This window comes from Gorilla gorilla, chromosome 12 (genome assembly GCF_029281585.2).
Source record: "Gorilla gorilla gorilla isolate KB3781 chromosome 12, NHGRI_mGorGor1-v2.1_pri, whole genome shotgun sequence".
In the NCBI taxonomy this organism is placed as follows: domain Eukaryota; kingdom Metazoa; phylum Chordata; class Mammalia; order Primates; family Hominidae; genus Gorilla; species Gorilla gorilla.
Window position 1 is genome coordinate 76,167,619 of NC_073236.2, and position 21,778 is coordinate 76,189,396.

The 21,778-nt window shown below is 38.9% G+C and overlaps 2 protein-coding genes across 15 annotated transcripts in view; one reads left to right on the forward strand and one right to left on the reverse strand.

Moving 5' to 3' along the window:
* Positions 1-1,826: 1,826 nt before the first annotated feature.
* On the reverse strand, positions 1,827-20,224 carry MDH1 (malate dehydrogenase 1). 2 transcript variants are annotated; one of them, XM_063696146.1, is made up of 9 exons: positions 19,950-20,224; positions 14,405-14,503; positions 13,476-13,572; positions 11,419-11,594; positions 9,706-9,828; positions 4,161-4,337; positions 3,630-3,743; positions 2,995-3,084; positions 1,827-2,162 (listed from the first exon to the last, which is right to left on the reverse strand). In XM_063696146.1, the coding sequence occupies exons 1-9, from the start codon at positions 19,950-19,952 to the stop codon at positions 2,037-2,039; spliced, it is 1,005 nt and encodes a 334-aa protein (XP_063552216.1). In that variant the 5' UTR covers positions 19,953-20,224; the 3' UTR covers positions 1,827-2,036. The 2 variants fall into 2 exon arrangements, with proteins under 2 accessions (XP_063552216.1, XP_063552217.1); XM_063696147.1 differs by lacking the exons at positions 13,476-13,572; positions 14,405-14,503 and having other exon boundaries at positions 19,950-20,055.
* Positions 20,208-21,778, forward strand: part of WDPCP (WD repeat containing planar cell polarity effector) — a 482,654-nt gene continuing 481,083 nt past the window's right edge. For 7 of the 13 annotated variants that reach the window (XR_010130114.1, XR_010130116.1, XM_055377996.2 and 4 more), the window contains exon 1: positions 20,703-20,801. Coding sequence is in view for 4 of the 13 variants with exons in the window: in XM_031008388.3 (XP_030864248.1) it covers positions 20,727-20,801 (75 nt within the window). In the remaining 9 variants the exon portion in view is untranslated. Of the gene's footprint in view, positions 20,802-21,778 lie in introns of all 13 variants that reach the window. The other 6 variants (XR_010130115.1, XR_010130117.1, XM_031008388.3 and 3 more) reach the window with 5 other exon arrangements.

Sequence of the window (21,778 nt, forward strand, 5' to 3'; positions counted from 1 at the left end):
TCCAGTCCTAATGTCACGAGAATATAGAAGGGAGTGTTTGGAACTGAAAGAAAATAACAACTGGTACAATTCATACTTACTTTATACAAAATTTTGTTCATTCTATATGAAATTTTGTTTTTATGCTTCCAATTAATAGTAGTCCTAAAGGTAGTTTTACTCAACTTGCTTTTTCTTTTCTACATCATATAATGATCTAGGTAATTTTTAATTTTTTAAAAAGGAGACGGTCTTGCTCTGTTGCCTAGGCTGGAGTGCAGTGGCGTGATCCTAGCTCACTGCAGCCTTGAATTCCTGTGCCTAGGTGATCCTCTTGCCTTACTTTCCGGAGTAGCTGGGATTACAGGAATCCACCACTGCACTCAGCTAATTTTTAAATTTTTTTGTAGAGATGGGGTCTTGTTTTGTTGCCCAGGCTAGCCTTGAACTCCTGGCTTCAAGCAATCCTCCTGCCCTGGACTCCCAAAGTCGTAATTTTAAATAAGTCCAACCAACAAATATTTGAGCATCCATGAAGAGTACTATGTTAGGCCTGGAGATATTTATTAATACAATATTGCCTATTACATGTGGACAGTGTGTTAAGCATGAGGATGAAAAGATAGAAAATGCCTTCTGCTATCATAGGTTTGGGGAAAAAACAAGACTATTAAAAAACTCCACTATTTTTCTAGTAATAAGCTTAGTTTATTACTTACTCCTAACATCATAACACTATGCTAGTGTTACTCCTAACACTAGCATAAACTTCTGTGGTATTTAGTGGTTTTGAAATATAAATGATTCCTTATCTGCTAAAAAGTAATACCACCAGTGAAAACCTATTACCATTTTTTTAATATAATGAAAATATTCTAATTTCATCCAATGGCATAACACTGTTAACAATATTATCTGCAACTTATTTAATATTAGTAGCTAGCCTTAAAATCAAATTATCTACAAAGCGTAAACCTTTAAGAAGATTTTTAAAATATGGTATTTGTTCAACGTAGGTAATGTTTACAAATATATGCTGAAATAGACTGATTCAGTATCACAAGGTGGGTTTCTATATTCTATTTAAATACGAGATTCATGCTTTATCTTTCTAGCCTTACTGCCTTCCCCTGGTTAAAAAAATGTATATATATCTATCTCAAAATTATTTAGGCAACCTGGGAAACATCCGAGTTTGTTTTTTTTTTTTTTTTTGAGACGGAGTCTCGCTCTGTGCCCTGGCTGGAGTGCAGTGGCGCCATCTGCTCACTGCAAGCTCCGCCTCCTGGGTTCACGCCATTCTCCTGCCTCAGCCTCCCGAGTAGCTGGGACTACAGGTGCCCGCCACCACGCCTGGCTAATTTTTTGCATTTTTAGTAGAGATGGGGTTTCACCGCGTCAGCCAGGATGGTCTCGATCTCCTGACGTAGTGATCCGCCCGCCTCTGCCTCCCAAAGTGCTGGGATTACAGGCGGGAGCCACCGCGCCCAGTCATCTTTTCTTTTTTTTTGAGACGGAGTTTCCCTCGTAGCCCAGGCTGGAGTGCAGTGGCGCAATCTCGGCTCACTGCAACTTCTGCCCCCCGGGACAACCTATTCTCCTACCTCATCCTCCCAAGTAGCTGGGATTTCAGACCTGTGCCACCACGCCTGGCTAATTTTTGTATTTTTAGTAGAGACGGGATGTCACTATTTGCCCAGGCTGGTCTCAAACTCCGGACCTCAGGTGATCCGCCCATCTCAAGCTTCCCAAAGTGCTGGGATTACAGGTGTCAGTCACTGCACCTGTCCGCAAGTTTGCTTCCTGAATAGACACTAAATATTAGCTAGAAACAGAGTCTGAGTCACTTTCATTTGAATATATATTTATTTAGAATGCACACTAACAGCATGACGATAAACTGTCATTCACAAACCTGTACCAAGAAGCACGTAATCTTTAAAATGTGTTGTTTTTCACAAGTAATTTAAGTATAGCATTATTATTATTTGGTACTTGAGTCAAAGACGACATTTAGATTCTTCAGCTTTGAAGCATTTAGTAACATCATTGTCTAGTCAGGCAGAGGAAAGAAATTCAAAAGCACTTTCTTTTTCTTCTGTCAGTTCCTTTGCAGTAAGATCCATCTTCTCACGTGAGAAATCATTAATAGGGAGACCTTCAACAAACTTCCAGGTTTTATTCTGTTTGAAAATAATGCAAATAAGAGATTTAAACTGGAACTGATCTTTCAGTAAGCAACAACCTTGTTTGAACTTATATTTAGAGGTATATCATTTTAAAGTCTGATTCTAAAGTAAATAAAAATCCAGATTTTAATTAATAGATAATTCTAATAAAAACTCAACACTTGAATTTTAAACCCCTTGAATCTAAAAAAAAAAATTCAAAAATGACTGACTTTAGCACAGTTATAATAAAGAACAACAACACTGAAAACCATTGCTTCATTTAGAAATATACTATTTGTAGGTCTCTAATACTAGAGGCATAATAACATAGCGTCTAGTGGGAAGAGCTGAATCTTCCTTTCCAGATTAATTTCAATCATAAAAACTTTTAATGACCTGAAGCTGAAATACATATAGTTTTAAAGCTGAGAAAAATGTCTATTTTAGTAAAGGAACAATTTTCTAGATTAAGTGATAACATTCTGTTTTCTTTTTTGGGGGACAGGGTCCTGTTCTGTTGCCTGGTTGGGGGGTACTGTCATGGTTCACTGCAGCCTAGATTTCCTAAGCTCAAGTGATCCTCCTACCTCAGCCTCTCAAGAACCTAGGACCACAGGTGTGTGCCACCATGCCCGGCTAATTATTTTATTTTTGCAGAGATGGGGGTCTCACTATGTTGCCCCGGCTGGTCTTGAACTCCTGGGCTCAAGCAATCTTGCCACCTTGCCCTTCCAAAGTGTTGGGATTATAGGCGTGAGCCACTGTGCCTGGCCAATAATACCATTCTTAAGAGAAACATATAACTACTTCCTCAAAGAAGGGAAATAGCTCCAAAATACCTTACCTTGATTACAACAGGGAATGAGTAGAGCAGATCATCAGGAACACCATAGGAGTTGCCATCAGAGATAACACCCATGGACACAAACTCTCCCTGAAAAAAACAATGTTTCACATACTCATGATGATTAGTTTACACAACTGACACATGAACTAATAAAATTAAACCAGGTGACCCTTTCTTACTATGTTCATAACATCATTACTGTGTAAGGAACTATCATCAGCACCAGGTACTGGTGACAAGGTAACTTTCACGGATATTATTTCATTCCACGCTTCCATATCATATGTGAAGTAGGCCAGGGAAACCTAATCCTCATTTTACAGATGAGGAAGCTGTGGCATAGAAGAAAAAAATTCACCCCTACTATGTATCAGGCATTGTGCTAGGTGTTTTCCATAGGCAATCTCCTTTAACCCTCACAACCCTGTGTATAATAGTAATGTCATGTAAAAGATGACAAAACAGCTCAGAAAGGTCAAGGCTAACAAACCCCGAAGTTTACTTGTTAATAGGCAGCTGAGCTGAGAAATGAACCTAACCTGACTGACTGCTAAAGCTATATTCTTTTTATATTATATCATCAGGCAACAAAAATAAAATAGAGTGACCTGTGCAAATCACTAAATGCTTACCTCTGGGGTTCCAAACCAGATGTCCCTGACGTGGTCACAGATGGCTTTTGCAGCAGACATGGCACTGGATAGTTTTCGAGCCTTGATGACAGCAGCGCCACGCTGCTGCACAGTCTGGGAAGGGGGCAGGTGAAGGCAGCAGTATTACTTGGTCATGATAGCAAAGTTTTCATTAATTCCAAGTCGACCTTGGGGTGAAAAGCTATGACCAGAGCTTAATGTTTCCCCTCCAAAATCATGCAACAACCCAATGTCAGCCTTACCAATCCTTCTGGAAAAAGGAAACTATATATCTCCATACGAAGTTTATCATAGGTCAGACAAAGACATGGATCTTGGTATAAATCTCAACTGCTGTGCTACAGGTCACATCAGATCACACTAGATCATGACTGGCTTACTATGATCCCGAAAGTATGCAGTCATCAGAGCAACTGTGAAAGACCTGCCCTCTTTAAGGTTTTCTGCCCTAAGAGTCTCTCAAGAGTTCTTTATGCTCAGTGTTAAGAAGGCTCACAGATTTTTTCTTACCGTGACAAATTCTCCCTTGAGCCAGCTGTCATCTTTCAGAGCTTCATAAACACCAACTTCCTTTCCTTGCAATTTCACCTTGGCATGGTTGACATCTGGATACTGAGTCGAGGAATGGTTTCCCCAGATAATGACATTCTTTACATCATTAGCAGTCACACCAAGTTTAAGAGCAACCTAGTTAAATTGAAAACAAATACATTACTGAGACAAATGGTTTTTATTTCCAACTGGGACCTGTTTTGACAAATGCCCTTAAATAAAGATAAAAAGCTTCTGAAATTTCAAGAGAACACAAGAGTTATATTGACTTGTAAAAAATGTAAATTTATTGCTTGGCAATTTCCTGCAACAGCTTAACAGTGGTAACAACTGTGGACTTGAAACCTTATGGAGTGGAATGTTTAAGGGTATAAAGCATCCCATAGTTTGTGGTTAACTTATTAGTACAGTAGGTGTATCAAACATAAAACATTAATCGTTACTATTATTTATTAATCAATTTACTATTTCTTGAATATGTAAATGTGATCTTTTGTTTCACTGTTAATGTTTACTTGGAGATGTCTTCTCAGTGCTTCTGAGTAATCAGGTATTTAGGCACTTTATATTTAGGTAAAATTTTTATTATATACCATATAGAAATTAATTTTCTAATAACCCTAAATATGAGATTTTAGAGTTGGATAGGACTCAAATTACCAAGATATGACTGTCCTCATTTTATATATCAGGAAACTGAAGGAAAGAGGTTTTATATATGTGTATGTGTGTGTGTGTACACACATATATACACACTAAAATTATAACATATGTAACAATCTCTAGCTATAACTCCAGAAAGTACTTTAGGGTCCTGCAGTGCCTTGCAATCACATGTAGTACAGTAGCCACAAAAAAGGTTAGAAAGTTATGTCTTGGGCTGGGCATGGTGGCTTACACCTGTAATCCCAGCACTTTGGGAGGCCAAGGTGGGCAGACCACCTGAGGTTGGCAGTTCGAGACCAGCCTGACCAACATGGAGAAACCCTGTCTCTACTAAAAATACAAAGTTAGCCGGGCTTGGTGGCACATGTCTGTAATCCCAGCTACTTGGGAGGCTGAGACAGGAGAATCGCTTGACCCTGGGAGGCGGAGGTTGCGGTGAGCCAAGATTGCACCACTGCACTCCAGCATGGGCGACGCAGCGAGACTGTCTCAAAAAAAAAAAAAAAAAAAAGAAAGAAATGTCTTGGTAGATTTAAATAAAATCAGCCTGCTTGTTATTTGTCTGATAAGTTTATGTGCAGAAAATAAATTATGATCAGGTATATGTATAATTTGTTCCTAACTAGACAACAGAATTTATGATGAACCAGAAGGGAATGTGGAAAAATATTTTAAGAAGCTGATCTGTTTTGGTGACATTGTGGGCAATTCTTCCTTCCTCTGTGTCCCAAAAAGAATGGGAGAGAAAACTAGTTGTGCCAGAGTCTGTAGCTTTAGCACACATAAATAAAGCATTTGAGTATTTACCATGTAAGAAAAGGAATACACTTTGATATTTTAAGGAAAATTTTAAAACAAGGGTAATAACAGCTCCAAACTGAAACAACTCAAATGTCCTTCAAGAATGGTTAAATACGCCAGGCGCGGTGGCTCACACCTATAATCCCAGCACTTTGGGAGGCCGAGGTGGGAGGATCACGAGGTCGAGATGGAGACCATCATGGCCAACACGGTGAAGCCCCGTCTCTACTAAAAATACAAAAATTAGCTGGGTGTGGCGGCGTGTGCCTGTAATCCCAGCTACTCAGGAGGCTGAGGCAGGAAAATCTCTTGAACCTGGGAGGCGGAGGTTGCAGTGAGCCGAGATCGTGCCATTGCACTCCAGCCTAGGCGACAGGGCGAGACTCTGTCTCAAAAAAAAAAAAAAAAAAAGAACGGTTAAATAAACTGTATTATGTCTTACATAGGCAATGGAATAAATAAAAGGGGTAAGTGGAAAAACAACAAAAAGAAACAAACAACAACCTGGATGGATCTTAAAGGCATTAAACTGAGTGAAAAAGAGCCAGTCTCAAAAGGTTCCTTACTGCATGATTCCACTTTTGTAAATTCTCAAAACGACAAAATTATAGAGGTGGAGTGCAGAAAAATGATGTCAGGGACAGAGGGAGGTGTGACCATAAGGGAGAGTATGAAGGAGTTCTTTTATGAGTGATGAAGAAATTCTGTACCTTGACTATGGGGGCAGTTACAGGAATCTACACTTGTAATTAAATGTCATAGAATCATTCATAAAGACACAGAAAAAAATAAGTGAATATAAAACTGGTGAAACTTCAGTAAGTCAGTTAATAGTATTGTGTAGTTCATCAACTTCCTGGTTTTGATAATACTCTGTAGTTATGTAAGATACCATCAATGGGTGATGGGTACATGGGCCTTCTCTGTACTATTTTTTTGCGACTTCTGAGTCTAAAATTATTTCAAAATAAAAAGCAAAAAAAAAAAAAAAAAAAAAAAAAAAAACCCCAACCAACCAACCGAAAAGGATAAAGATGAAAAAAAAAGGCCATTACCTAAAATGTCTGCAATGACTTGACTGGTCTTCATACTAATTTATTCAGTTAAGTAAGAAGTAAACTGTCTTTACTTTCACTCTCACTCTTAAACTAGTTGAGACTGCTTTCTTAAATCCTAAAATAGTTAAAAGTTTACTTAAAAATTTATGTTTGTGATATTGTAAATCACTTTTGACCGATCTAATCCCTGCAAGTCTTGCAAGTATTAGGACTATTATCTACAATATTTGCATTAGTCTCCACAAATTAGTTCACAGTTGGGTTTCTGGGGTACCCAGCTATTGATCTGCTTAGCCTGTGGGATAGGGTAGAGTGGCACGCTGTTCAATGAGTACCATTTTTTACGTGTGCCATGACCAGAAAGAACTGGGGAAGAAACTGCTCTTATATTTATACTTAAATTTAGCTGGTATGGTATATAGAAAAAGATAAATTTATACCTTGAACAATTAACTCAAGATATATATTACCAGGAAGTTAGAGCCTATAACTTCCCTGAATGTCTGCTTCAATACTCCCAAGTACAGTGAAGACAAAATGCCTCTAGGCCTCTCCACCCTCAGTCCTCCTTGGCTCCCATGCCTTCTTTTGTTCTTGTTGCCCTCCTCCTCTTGCTCCTTCTATCTCTTGAGCTAATCCAGTTCTGTCTGGACAGCAAAGGCCAGGTACTTTGCATCCAGCAGATATAGTTTCTTAATATGATTCATGTCACAATTAGTCTAAATTAATACATATCCAGGATAACAGCTCTTTGCTCCCTTAGACACTCATGTCTGTCACATAGGTCTGTTGAAAGTTTTTGATTAATTCTCCAGCCCTAGTAATTTTCTTACCAGCTAACTGGTATCATTGTCAAATTACCTTATCAGCAGACATAAATACAGCACTGGTTTGCAAATACACAGGCAAGTTCTGCAGGTGTTAAACAGTCCCTAAGTAGCTAAGGCCTCTGAATTTTAAGACAAAAATATCTAGCAACCAGTCCTGTAAGAAAAACTTATCTTTGGGTTTGTTATTTTTCTCACTGGATAAACAACTTCTTTTAGAGGAAGAAAGTGCTTCTTCAATGACTCCCTAAAAGCTCTCACTATGCCAGATTGACATGCTGAAACAATGCCTAGCCAAGGTCCCAGGAGTAACAAAGAACAGGTCCCCAAGTGAAGGTTAAAGTCTGAGGAGATAGCACTTTCTTTCCTCTTTGCTCATTCAGACTTTAGCCCTGCAGTGAGAACTGTTTCAGGCACTAGGACAAAGTATCTCTTTGTAGTACCTTTGGAAGCAGAATTTTCCAATGCCTGTCTCCACCAAAGCCTCAGGTGAAACAACAAAAAGTGGTTGTTAGTGTCATTGTTGTAGGAACTTTCTTGTTGTAGGAACTAAATAAGTCACTTTCCGGCAATCCAGAGTTTACAACTGTAACATGTATAATATCTCTTCCTTTACAACTGTCCCACAGAACTCAAACTGCCTGCCATTCAAACAAACTCCTATTCGTTCTCAGCTACCACCAGACCCGGCTCACAGCCTATAGCCTCTCAGGGAATATTTGCACTTTAAGCTAAAAATTTAAGGGTTGTTATCCAACAACCCTCTAAATTAGGAATGTTTAGGCTGTATGCTTCTTAGAAAGAATAAATCAACTAATAATAGCAGCCAACCTTTCTTGTATTTACTATGTGCAGGCACCATGCTAAGGGCTTAAAACAGATCTTATTTAATCCTCATAAGAACTCTCTGAGGTAGATACAATTATTACATTTTAAACATTGAATATACTTTCTCAAAATCACAGAGCTAGTAAGTGGACTAAGGGTAGTTGATACCATTAGGTAAGAACATACATAAGGGTTTGGAGTCAGGCAAATCAAAGTGGCTCCGTAATTTATGAGCTGTATGACTCTGAGCAGGTTCTCTGACTTCCCTGGGCCTCAGTTTTCTTACCTAATGCAGGGATAATATGAGATACCCATATGGTTACTATAAAAATTAAATGGAAAATTACATGTATAGCATTCAATTTACAGTGGATGCTTAACAAATGTATATTCTTTTCTCTTTCACTAGGCATTCCAGAGCTGAAGGATTATTAATTCTCAGGTTAGGGCAGTAGTGCTTCAGCTTAGACCTCACAGCATCTTCTGGTTAACAACAATTTTTTTTTGAAACTAAAGTTATCTTCTCTAGAATAAAAAGCACTGAACTCATAGACCTATCTAGCAGTGATGACCTACAGACAAGAAGGGATGGCCAGAAAAGCATTAGGGCAAAGGAAAGAGGTTCTGTCCAAGAATGGGCACCAGGACCAGTTAGATCTGAAAACGCCTAGGAAACTAGCTCAGATCAGTTGCCTGGCTTCTAATTTTTTGAAAAGCTATTGTTAATTCCCTGGTCACTGGCTCCTTGGCATACTTATCTATGGCTCTAAGAGTAAAGAAAATTAGCAACAGACTTTAGCTCCTAAGTAGTGAAAGTAGGAAATTTTACAGATACACATAGAATATTAAAAAGACATAAAACTGAAAATTAAATATAAAATTAAAAATTAAAATCTGAATTTGATGGCTTAGCTGCAGCTAAAATAGAAGCAGAACCACACAATCACACAAAGCTCAAGTCTTTGTTTATATGAGATTATATGTATCTGAAAAAATTAAACTAAATTATGTACCATCATGTATAACTAATTTTTAACTACTGTAACAAGAGAACATTAGTAACTGCATTTCATTATAGTTAGCAATTGAAATATAGTTAAAGACAAAATCAAGTAGGAAGTCCAGCCTCTGGTCCTTTAAGAGAATACATTTAAAGACTCCCTAACAAATGAATAATAATTTACTTTTAATTTAATAAAAGTAATAGGTTCCTACCAAACAAAAACAAGAAAAAAGCACAAACTCAGATTCAGTTATTTTAAAAGTGAGAGAAACATGTTTTAAAGTTGAACAACCACAAGATTTAAAAGACATTTTTCTTACTTGAGCTTTAGCTCGGTTGTGATCCAAACGAGTCAAGCAACTGAAGTTCTCCTTGGGGATGGATGGAGCCGACTTGGAAGCAGTCAGGCAGTTGGTATTGGCTGGATTACCCACAACAATAACCTAGGAGGAATGGAAGGCACTGAAGAGTTACAGACTATATAGTTACTAACTAATCTATGTTAAAATTTGACTGAAAATGTCTAACAGGTAGCCTTTGTACAGGGGAGGCTTGGGAAACACCAAATACAATATAGCATAGGAAAATGCATTTTAAGTTATAAAAATCTTTTATAAAATGGTAATAAAAAATTTTGAAATAATATCAGATTTATAGAAAAGTTACAACCATATTACAGAGACTGACTCCCATATATCTTTTTTTTTTTTTTTGGTACCTCTTGACAAGCTGTAGACAAGATACTTCATTGTCTCTAAGTAGTGCAGTGCTGGCAAATATTTCTCACGAACAAGGACGCTTTGCAGAGGTGGAATTACTGTGCAAGGAGTACTTTACCTCCAAATAGCCTGCAATTTAGCAGTCTGAACAATCTTCTAATCTTTTACTGGCACCTGTGGATTTCTATTAAACTCATTTATACTATTTTCTGTGATGACAGAAAATAAGTTAACTATTTAAAATGAAGTGCACAGAAAGCAAAAAATGCAGACATCTATGAAATGTTATTGATAGAACATTATAATGGGCAACTTAAAAAATCTTAAAAAATTTTCGTTCACCTTTTTTTGAAAAATAGGAAAGTATATGGAAATCAGTTAAACCTTTAACCGGCAAGCCTATTTGCTGGGTGACAATTAAGTTCTAGTTAATTGATAGTTCACTAATAAAAGAAGGTTTGGCTGGGCGTGGTGGCTCACACCTGTAATCCCAGCACTTTGGGAGGCCAAGACAGGTGGATCACCTGAGGTCAGGAGTTCGAGACCAGCCTGGCCAACATCGTGAAACCCCGTCTCTACTAAAAATACAAAAATTAGCTGGGTGTGGTGGCGCGCAACTGTAGTCCCAGGTACTCACGAGGCTGAGACAGGAGAATCGCTTGAACCCGGGAGGCAGAGGTTGCAGTGAGCCAAGATTGCACCACTGCACTCCAGCCTGGGTGACAGAGCAAGACTCCATCTCAAAAAAATTAAAAAAATAAATAAAAAATAAAAAAGGCTTACTGTAATATTAAGACATATTAGAATCTAAAGTAAATAGTTTGAACACAAAGAGAGAACTATAAGTCATACTGACTCAATTCTTCAAGAGACAAGCATATTAAAATTCCTCTGCATTAAGAAAATCTGAGCATTCAGAAACCACTATCTTCTATTCCTGAGAATAAACTTACCTTACAGCTAGCTATCTCCTTTCACAATCACACACAAATTTAAATGTCTAAATAAATATTCCCAGGCAGCAAAAATGCACCAGAAGGTCCTGTGCCTTCTCTATATGTTTAATAACTAATACTAAATTTTCACGTTATACTAATAGGAAAAATATTTTTGAGCACTCTGAATATAGATTTCTACACTGTAAGACAAAACCCAGAAAGGGAGAGCTTATCAAGCAAAACTCTAGAGCCGTATTTACTGATGATTGTACAGAACTAGAAAAAAGGGCAAATAATTTTGGTTTTGCTTAAATGCTAAAAGCGTAAGTTTCAAATGCTAATAATGAAAAATCCCATAAAATACAGCGTTGGTCACCTTAACTGACTTCTTGGCGTATTTATCTAAGGCTGCACCCTGGGATTTGAAGATTTTCACATTTGCTTTCAGTAAATCTTTTCTCTCCATGCCTTCCCTTCTTGGCATGGAGCCCACAAGAATGGCCACATCCAGGTCTTTGAAGGCAACCTCTTCTTTATCTGTTGCGATGACATCTGTGGACATGGCAATAAATACGCAGAGCTACTTAAACATCAAAGTTTGAAGTTTGCTTTTTCATATTGAATCTACCCATTAATTCTTTCACTTGTTGCAAGTGTTTACATATCACACTGATATACATTTCAGGAGCCTAAGAAAGATAATATATTAATTTAACAATCATAACATTAGAAATGTCAATAGATTTATTTTGCTTTTCCTGTTTCAATAATTATCTTAAATGTCAAAACTCCATAGCTTTTATCTTTTATAATCATATATGATGCAAGGTATAATGACGACTTTTGAAGTGACACTTGTTATTCACACTAATTACCACACAACACAAAAGAGCAACTAATTCACCTAACCTTTAAATTACAATTACTTTAAGGTCTAAGACACCAATCACAAATTTAAAAATAATAAATGTTTATTGAGGAGTTTTGTGCCAGGATAATGCTAAGAGATTTATATTACTATCAAATTTAATCTTCACATTTTATAGATGGAGACACTGAGGTTTAAAGAGATTAACTCGCCACCATCAAAAGATAATGGAGCTGTAATTCCAGCCTAGGTTGGTCCAGAGTTCAACCACTATGCTCCAGTGCTAGTACAATAAGCAAACATCACTTGCTTTTTGACTAAAGAACATAAGTCATCGCGCTTCTTTGTTGATTGTATTAAAAAAGCTATGACCAACATTCAGCATTTTCACTGGAAAATTGGCTAGTTGCATCATAGTCAAGGCTGCCATAAGTCTGAAAATGGGCATAGACAGGAACACCAGTTGGAGAAAAAAAAAATTATCTTCCTCTTTCCCAGTCACATGTCCTTATTTGCTGAACTTTCCCTTCCCTGTCATATTCATATCTGGCGGAGGACAAACCAACAGCAGTCTGGGCCCTTTAGAGAAAAAGCACAGGGAACTCAGCAGAGAAAGGAATACAAATGGGAAAAAGCAGCAAAGCTGATTTGGAAAGAGCTGTGGGTGAGAAAAGGGAACCAACAGAATAGTGTGGGCAGTCATGTATTCTTCTACAGAACTTTGCAACCAAAAGACTTAGATGGCAGAGTATCCCTTCTAGCAAATGTTTATTCAACAGATGAAGAATTTTAAGGAAAGTTTTTCTTGGAAGGTATATATTATTTTGCTTTGTGCAAACTTCTAGGAGAGTATCATTAATTAATCCTTACCAAAAGAAAGACTATGATGAAGAAATAGCTGAAGAAAAATATTTAAATTAATTTAGAATATTTTAATAAACTTTTTGATCAAATTTAAGGCTTCCTTATTATATCTGTGTTATAGTTCAATGATTTGCAAAGGCCCTTAGCTGAGCTCTTCTGGGTTTTTTCAAACTATAGAGCATATGGTAAGGACAATTTACACTATGTCTCAACCTGATGATTGGTAGATGGGATGGGGACCGTGTAAGAGGAACCAACCAACTTCCAGAGCAATGTATAGCTATGAAGGACATCCTTCAAAACTGAGAAAGTTTTCCATTACAGGATGCTACTATTACCATTTAAGCAGACTCCATAACAACACAATGTAGACAATTCCTATGTTGTCTATAATGTGTGTGTGTGTAGACAATTTCAAGTGTATAACCCTTGTGCAGTATTACACTTAACTGGTATAATAAATTATATACACACACACATTGGGGAAAAAAGGATAGTCCTTTACCTGACATTGATTGTTGCTCATTTCTTACCCTTATTTATCCTTGGTATACATAAGTAGTTAATAAGTAGTGGTAGTTCAAAATAAAAAAATCCTCTTATGAAATAATTTCTAATTGAGAGCCTTTAACAAAAACCTAAAACCTGTATTTTGTAAGAAATCAAATACCATAAAATCCCTTCTCTACTCCCCAACCCACCTTTCAGGAGGGGAAGGGCACAGTCTTGCAGTTCCATTAAGACACCGTCCAGGACACCCATCATGGGGGTGATATCCAACAGCACAAGAATTATAGGCTACCAAATAGCAAGGACAGCATCTGTTAGTGTAGGCTATTTCATTTAGACACAAGAAAGTCTTTTCACATAGTTTTTATTTGGTATGTACATGCATGTAATTCCCATTAGTCATGATAATTATTTTAGGAGGTCAGGTATCTAGCACTATGCCACTTTCAGAAAGAAGGATGCTATAAAACCAGCATTGGTTTGCTAACAGACACAGTGAGAGGAATCACCACCACTCAATTTTAACAGTACATGAAAAAAACATTAAACTGAGTGACATGCCATAGCTTGCTCTTATTGTTAATAGCTGTATATTTGATTTCAGTTCATGGAAAGCTAAGTACAGTATCTGACATGAAAGAATAATTCAGTATCCATGGGTCAAGAAACTGAATAAATGAATACCTTAGAAAAGGATTTTAGTGTATATTAATCAGGCTTGCTGGAAGTCAGAGTGCCTGCTTCAGCTGGGAAGCAGATTTCCTTACTCTTTTGGTTCCAAAGGCCATTTATGAACAAGGGAGTGCTTACTGAGTAACTCTCTCCCACATGACTGTAAGTTACTGTCATTAGTGATATCTCCCATTGACTGACACCTGCTGGTTGCACCAAGTCAACTGAGTACAATATATGGAAGAGTTCTCATTTGCAAAGTGTTTTCAGTGCCTGGAGGCATACATATAAATACCTTAGTAGCTTCCATTTATAGCAATGTGCCTATTACATTTACTGGGATTACATATTCCTTCACTGTTTAACAATTTGTGTACAACTAAATACAGATTTTTATTAACCATATTCTTACTCTAATAACTTAAGATTTATAGACACCTGTTCCTACCTGATCTTTACCAAAGACAGATCCATTTCCAATACTGTACAGCAGTGAATATGCAATTTGACCAGCTGCTCCAGTCACAAGGACTCTGATTGGTTCAGACTGTAATGAAAAAGACCCATTAACATCTTTAAGTACTACTGTACCTTAAAAATATCCAGGATTTTAATCTATAGTAAGAAATCCACAAACTTTAAAAGTGAATGTAAAATTTTAAAGTCCTTTTTCATCTGGCTCAGTAGAAAATGAATGTGCTGCATATTTATGTGGTGTTAACTCTCACCATGTAGGGAGCTAAGTGTTATCCTGGATTTACTTACATAATCTTATCCACCTTTTTTGGGATATTTTACCACTAAAATAGGCTCAACAATGTTGATGTGTTCAGTATGTGGTGATCCAAACCCTGGCAGCCACTAGAGCCACACAAATCCTTATTATGCAAAGCCCCCACTCCCATCTGCTCAATAGAATCTTCATACCAAGAAGAAGAGTGAAAGAGGCTAAAACTTTCCATTTACATTGAGCCAAAACATTTAAATAAGACAATTAATCATGCTTCAACTTTGTCTGGAGGAGGAAAAACAAGATTTTTTATTTCGGGAGAAACAACAGCAACATGTAGTGACAGACAGCTGACAACCTGATTCCAAGGGAAAATTATTTTTAAAAGCAAGGAGGGAAGACATACAAAGAGAGATTTCAACAGTTCCTGAACAAAATACAGACATAGAAACAAAGATAACTGATATTCAAAGTGATGACTCTGAGTAAAAAAAGACTAAGCTGACAGAATTTTAAAAGATAGAAATATATCTATTAAAAAGAACAAAACAATAATGTTTAGAAACGTAATGGGTAGGTTTAGTTAGACAGAAAAATTCAATTAAGGTGAACCATTCCTTTCCCTGATAATGCTGGGTAAATGTACTTCCACTGTCACCTTTACCCCTACCTGCATGGAGAAATGGTCCACTGATGTGACTAAGCCTAGAAGTGTTTGGTTTCTTTTTATTTAAAGTTCCTTCTTCCAGATGAGAGTCATGTCTCTGAGACGAAACAAGGATGGATAGCCTTGAAGGCTTCTTTTAAGCTTCTGACACTAAGCTCTGAAAGTCAGCAGCACTCAGCAATTTGGTACTCACTCATAGAAGTCAAAGAAAAAAAAATTTCAAAAAAGAAGTGTCAGGCCAGGGACGGTGGCTCATGCCTGTAATCCCAGCACTTTGGGAAGCCGAGGCAGGCGGATCACCTGAGGTTGGGAGTTTGAGACCAGCCTGACCAATATGGAGAAACCCCGTCTCTACTAAAAATTCAAAATTAGCTGGGTGTGGTGGCAGGCATCTCCCAGCTATTTGGAAGGCTGAGGCAGGTGAATCACTTGAACCCGGGAGGCAGAGGTTGAGTGAGTGGAGATCGTGCCATTGCATTCCAGCCTGGGCAACAAGAGCGAAACTCCTTCTCAAAAAAACAAACAAACAAACAAACAAACAAACAAAAAGTGTCAACTGGTGTAGAGAAATGAATTTGATCATAGCCAACTACATACTACACAATTTTTTTTTCTAATTTATTACTATTTATAGAAAAATCTTTAATGGCCTACATGTTTTTCATTCTGTCATTTTCCCTTCTTTCCTTGAAGTAGAGTAGGTGAGGAAAAGGGAATACAGGACGAAATTATTACTCCCTTTCCCTTTAGAATACGAGATCCTTAAGGACAGGAACTTTGTCTATTTTATTTACTGCTGTATCTCAATTGCCTAGAACAACACCTGTCCCGTAGATGGAACTCCGATATTTGCTTGAAGGAATAGCTGGGTCCTGTAAAACTACCAAAAAGATGGAAATGTATAAGAACTGTTTGAAAACATATGTAACGTGCTTTAAAAAATTTTTTAAGATATTTTATTTATTTAAGCTATTTCAGGCTGAGTGCAGTGGCTCACACCTACAATCCCAGCGCATTGCGCGGGGGGACAAGGCGGGTGGATCAATTGAGCCCAGGAGTTCGAGACCAGCCTGGGCAACATAGTGAAACCCTGTCTCTTAAAAAAACAATTTAGCTGGGTGTGGTGGCAGATGCTGTAGTTCCAGCCACTCAGGAGGCTGAGGTAGGAGAATCTCTTGAGCCTTGGAAGTTAAGGCTACAGTGAGCCATTACTGTGTGAGTGCACTTCAGCCGTGGTGACAGAGTGAGATCCTGTCTCAAACAAAAACTTATTCATATATACTATGAAAACAAAAGGTATTTTATTCATATATATTATGTATTGAGAAAACTGGAAACTTAGTGACCACAATAGTTCCAACTATAGCTAACAAAATTGTCATTAGTACTAATGATATTACCTTATAAATCCACTGATGAACTATTTTCTCATTTAATTCATTCATTAAACAAAACATCATTAAGTTCCTATCATGTACTTGGTACTATTTTAGGCCAGGGAATCCATTGGTGAATCACGTGAAGGAAACAAAAGGATACACCAATTTTCTAAAACAGGGGGCTAGAGAAGCAGTAGAGAGTAGTAATTAAAGAGATGGACTCTGGAGCCAGACTTTCTGTGTTCAAGTCCTGGCACCACAACTCATTAACTGCATGCTCTAGGACAAGTTACTTAACCTTTCTGTATTATTTCCCCACAGTAAAATGGAGATAATAATAGCAATTACCTAACAAACAGAGTAGTTTTAAGGATTAAAAGAGTTAACACACAAAGCACTAAGAACAGTACGTAGTGAGTATTTATAATTATCATCACAGAATTTTCCTCTAAAGACTTTAATAGCCTGTGGTTTTCTATTTACATTTCTGTTGCTCTGTATTAGGCCATGAAGCGCCCTTGAGAACAGTCTGTCTTTGATATGGATTTGCATTTCCACATAGTGTTCAAAAAGTATTTGTTGAATGAAGGAAGGTTAGGGTATAAAGTATGAACAGATACTACTTCAATGAACAGCAAACTAGGATAAGAAAAGGGGGGCTGGAGAGAGTGAAGATCACTATCTATTAAGTTTAACTTCCCATAAGGTCACCTATATGGTTAGAATAATGCAGTCAATTTTAATAGCTACTTAAAAACATGTTCACAGTATCACAGCCCTTAGTGAAGGGGTTGTGGCCACCTAATGAACAGTTAATTCCACCTCAGCAGTTTTCTTCTGTGTCTTTGGGGAAACTACTTTCCCAGGTAGGTAATTCCATCTTATTAATGGTAGTATGAGGCTTAGTTAGTGTTTGAATGTCTGAAGATGAAACAGAGAAAGAAAAGTCCATGTATGGTTCTTTCTGCTCTTCTGCAACATTGCAGTTGAAAAGCAGGAGGGTGGGAGAGTCCTGCTGACTTTCACAATGTTATAGTGTGAACATAGGTTACTATTCTTTGCTCAGATATCTGGGCAGTCTGCCAAGATCCAAAAAAGGAATGTCTTTGCTCTTAGCAGGGCACCAATGACTTTCCTGCAGATGCAGGCTCTGTGCTAACTTCTCAGCTATAAAGATTGAATTTAAGTGTCTCTGTTATTCCACAGACAGATCCACATATTTCTTTTTCACTTTCAAATTTATATATATTTCTAAATTACATGTATTTCTATAACACAAAAAACTAAGCAGTACCATTTAGATTCCTTCATACAGTTTATTTTGCTGTCACTCCCTATAGACAACAAGCAAAGAATCCTCTGCTTTGAATGAGCTTACAGAAGAAGGCTCTTTTCTAACTCTGTCCATTCACACACCCTCCTGAGGGGGCAGGGAAATTGAGTCATGTGTGAGTTTGCTGTCAGTTCCAGCAAACTGCCAGACAAATTCTTCCTCATGTTCTGTCTCTGTGTTATCTGGCACCCCAGTGACCTTCCAAAGGTGGGGCCTTGCTAGGGAAACTAGCTAAGAATCTGGGGCCCAAAATCTCTGTGACCTTGGGAAAATTATCTGACCTCACCAGACTACATTATAAGAGTAGATAATATAATCTCCAAATTCCCTTTTAATTCTAGAATTCCAGTATTTTGAATTGCAAGGAATAAAGCTATCAAGTAATCTACATGCTGATAACATATTTGAGTTTGTATATGCAGTATGAACTGGTAACTTCATCCGGAATCTCAGCTAGTAAAAATAAGTTTTCAGGGAGTTGAGTACACTGTCTCTCCCCCGCTGCGAGACCTCACTGCGGTGGTCCCTATAAAAATAAAAATTCAGAAAGACTTGGTAAGTGTAAGACACAATACAGAAAAATGGCAAGAGTGTGAGACTCTTGGGGCAAATCACATTCTCTCTGGGTCTCGATAAACTCAATTTTAAGATCTGAAGTGGGGAGATTCGTCAAGATGACCTTTAAAAGATCCCATTCAGTTCTAAAAGCAAAAAGTCCAAGGTTCTCAGATAATATGTACCTCTGCTTTCTAGCTAAGGTTATTAGGACAGAAACTACCGAAACCATAATTTAAATGACTAATTATGTGACAAAACATTTAGGAAACCTAGGTTTAACACCTACTGGGAATTAGTAGCTGTCTCCACTGGCCCCGTTAGACAGGCAGAGAGAGTAATGCCCTTGCCTTGAAAACGTGTCTTTTCAGGTTCTGGGAAATTTCCAATTCATTCAAACATTTCTCCACATTCTCCAGCCATTTTAGTATTTTGCAGATAAAGTAGGAAAAACAGTCGCGACTATAAATAGAAGCCATTGTATTGATAGTATGAAGCGATTTCTCTGAGTTTGATGACAAATGTCACCTTCAAGCAGTACGCAGATTATTCCTACGCCAGAGTTCCTTCACCAACTCTCCCCCTCCCCCTCTCTTTCAGCAGAGACAAGCGATGGAGATGTAGGTTACCCAGGTCTTCCATGACAAAATGGTTACTGTTACATTTAAGAGAGGTGCTTCTGGAATTCACAACATACAGTTCAATAAAGAATATTTGCAGTAGTTATTTGGTTAGTGATGCTGTCACTTCAATATGTCCTGGCATTACAAAAAAGGTCAATGAACGGGTTCCAAATAACATTTTGAGAAATTAGATATGGCGGAAACACGTCTCCTGCAAACGCAGATCGTAATCTGGAGCACCTGGTAAATACTACCTTTCCAGCTTTTTGCTTTCAAGGTCCCTGTGACAAAAGCCGTTATAAACACTGTGGGCAAATGAGGAGAAAAAGGGGTTAGGACCCTACCTTTCCCTCCCATCGCAAACCTTATCGTCCTTATCAAACAAACACCGTAACGTCCTTTGGAAAATAGCTGCAGCGTCGCATTTTGTCCTCCCGCCATGCAGCAGGATTAAGATCGCTCCTCTCCCAGGACAACTACTTCTCCAGAGTCCTCCTAAGAGCGCCCCATGCCCCGCAAGGTGGAAATCAATCCCTTCCCATTACTGGGTCACTGCGACAATCCCCAGAAGATGAGTCCGAGCTTGCCAAAGGGCGCGAAGGACAGTGCCTTGCACAGCTGCCTCCCAAAAGTCCCTAAAGTGCAAGAAACCCCACACAAGGGCGCGAGGGCCAGAGGTGGGCAGGAACCCGGGGCCCACACTCACCATGATTGAAAACTGCAGGGACAATTTCAACAACTGCAAAATGAGCCTCAGAGAGTCAGGTCACCTCTACCGCGGAACTGACTCGGAGCGGGCGAGCGGTGTTAGCGAGAAAAGGCTCCGCTCCCGACGCGGCGCTCTCTGGGAACTGTAGTTTACGCTGCCCTGGTTGTGGCGCAATCTCCAAAGCATTGCCTTCAAGTGTTGAACTACACTTCCCGACACCAGAGGATTTTTCAAGCTCTTCTCACTGCGCTCTGCGCCGATTGCAAAGTAGTCCCTGAGGATGAGCCTCTGTGATTGGAGGACGACAACAAACGGATGGTTTGGGCTCAGGAGGAAAGGACCTGCCTGATGGCGCCAGGCAATTGGCGGGAGAGATAGCGTGTGTAACTCTAGGGAGGGGAGAATCACCCCTTAGCGACATCACCCCCACGCGCGTGACTGAGACTGCATCCTCCCATGAGGGGAAACGTGGGAGGTAAAGAGACCTTCCGCTGCGTAAAGCTGGATCGACCCGGAAACAAAATCTTTTAAAAAACGATTGACACTCTGGAGGGGCGGGGGAATTGATAAGTTGGGACGACCGGACAGCTTCTCAGGTTGCTAAGCGACGAGGCGGGAGCGCACGCACACCCTGGCTGCTTTGTAGCACCTGAGGAAACTGTGGCGGCGGCGGCGGCGGCGTCCTGGAGACCCAAGAGACCAAGCGAGCGTGTCGCTCTCTCTCGGGTCCAAGGACCTAGCCCAGGAACCTGCTGCCCGGGGTAGTGTCTGGTGATGAGGCGAGAGTTTTGCTGGGACGCCTACTCCAAAGCGGCTGGGAGTCGCGCTTCTTCCCCACTCCCGAGACAGGTGAGCCCTGGCCCGAGGGCAAGGGGTTTTCTTTTAACCTTAGGATCCGGAATGCGGTGGTGCGCCGTCCCGCTTTGCTTTTATCCGCTGTGCGGATGCCTGCAAGCTCGCCGGTCCCTTTTCTGAGCGGAGTATGAGGGCTATGGGAATGCAGCTATTTTGGAGGGGGTGGTGCCCTGGAGTAGGTGCACCCCCGACCCCAAATGGAGCTCTTCCAGAGTTATATCAAAAATATTTATTGAGCATTTACTTTGTAGGAGGTGAGCCTCTCCCTTCCAGGAGGTCACAGTATACGGTTCTAATTTGCTCTAAGCCCTCCGTGAATGTTGAGTTTTGTCCATTCCCTTTTGGAAGAAACAGGATGCGCCTTAAACCATCTTGAGTCTTAAAGTTATGCCAAACAGGCATTTCTAAGGAAAGACTGGCAACTGAAGGGGAGACACTGGATGTTTAGTCAGTCTCAGCTGGTAAAAAAACTTAAGAGGTTCTCTTTAAAATTAATGCTGCCAAGAGAATTGCTGTGCTTTTTGAAAGCTTGTTTCTTGTGGATGTTAAAAGGAAGATGTGATGCTCGGGAGTAGCATACACAGCATATACGTAATGAAAATGAATAAAACATCTCTATTAGATAACATTGTTAGAACTTCCGTTTTTTCTCTGTCACTGATAAATGAATGCCAAGTAATATCTTTCAATTTTTCTCTATTTCAGTTTGGAGGATTTGCTATTTTTTGGAAAGAAATGTAATGCTTTACTTTTAGCATTTATTAATACCGTACCTGAATGACTCTCCTTGTGTCTCTTTATTCATTTGGCTCTCAGACAACATATCCTGGTTTTCCTCTTTTGTTACTGGTTCTCAGTTCTGCGGAGTTTCTAAATTTTTTTATAGTTGTGATCTCTTAACATTGGGGTGCCTGTATTCTCTGTCTATACTAAATCCCTCAGTGAGCTAATTCATAAGTTGCATCACTTCA

What these genes read in the sequence shown, in the direction of transcription:
- MDH1 (XM_063696146.1), bottom strand. An exon ending in TGCCCTTCCCCTCCTGAAAG is followed by an intron (nt 11,595 to 13,475) that starts GTGGGTTGGGGA and finishes CCATGTCCACAG; the next exon opens with ATGTCATCGCAACAGATAAA. An exon ending in TCAAGGGAGAATTTGTCACG is followed by an intron (nt 3,744 to 4,160) that starts GTAAGAAAAAAT and finishes CCCCCTTCCCAG; the next exon opens with ACTGTGCAGCAGCGTGGCGC.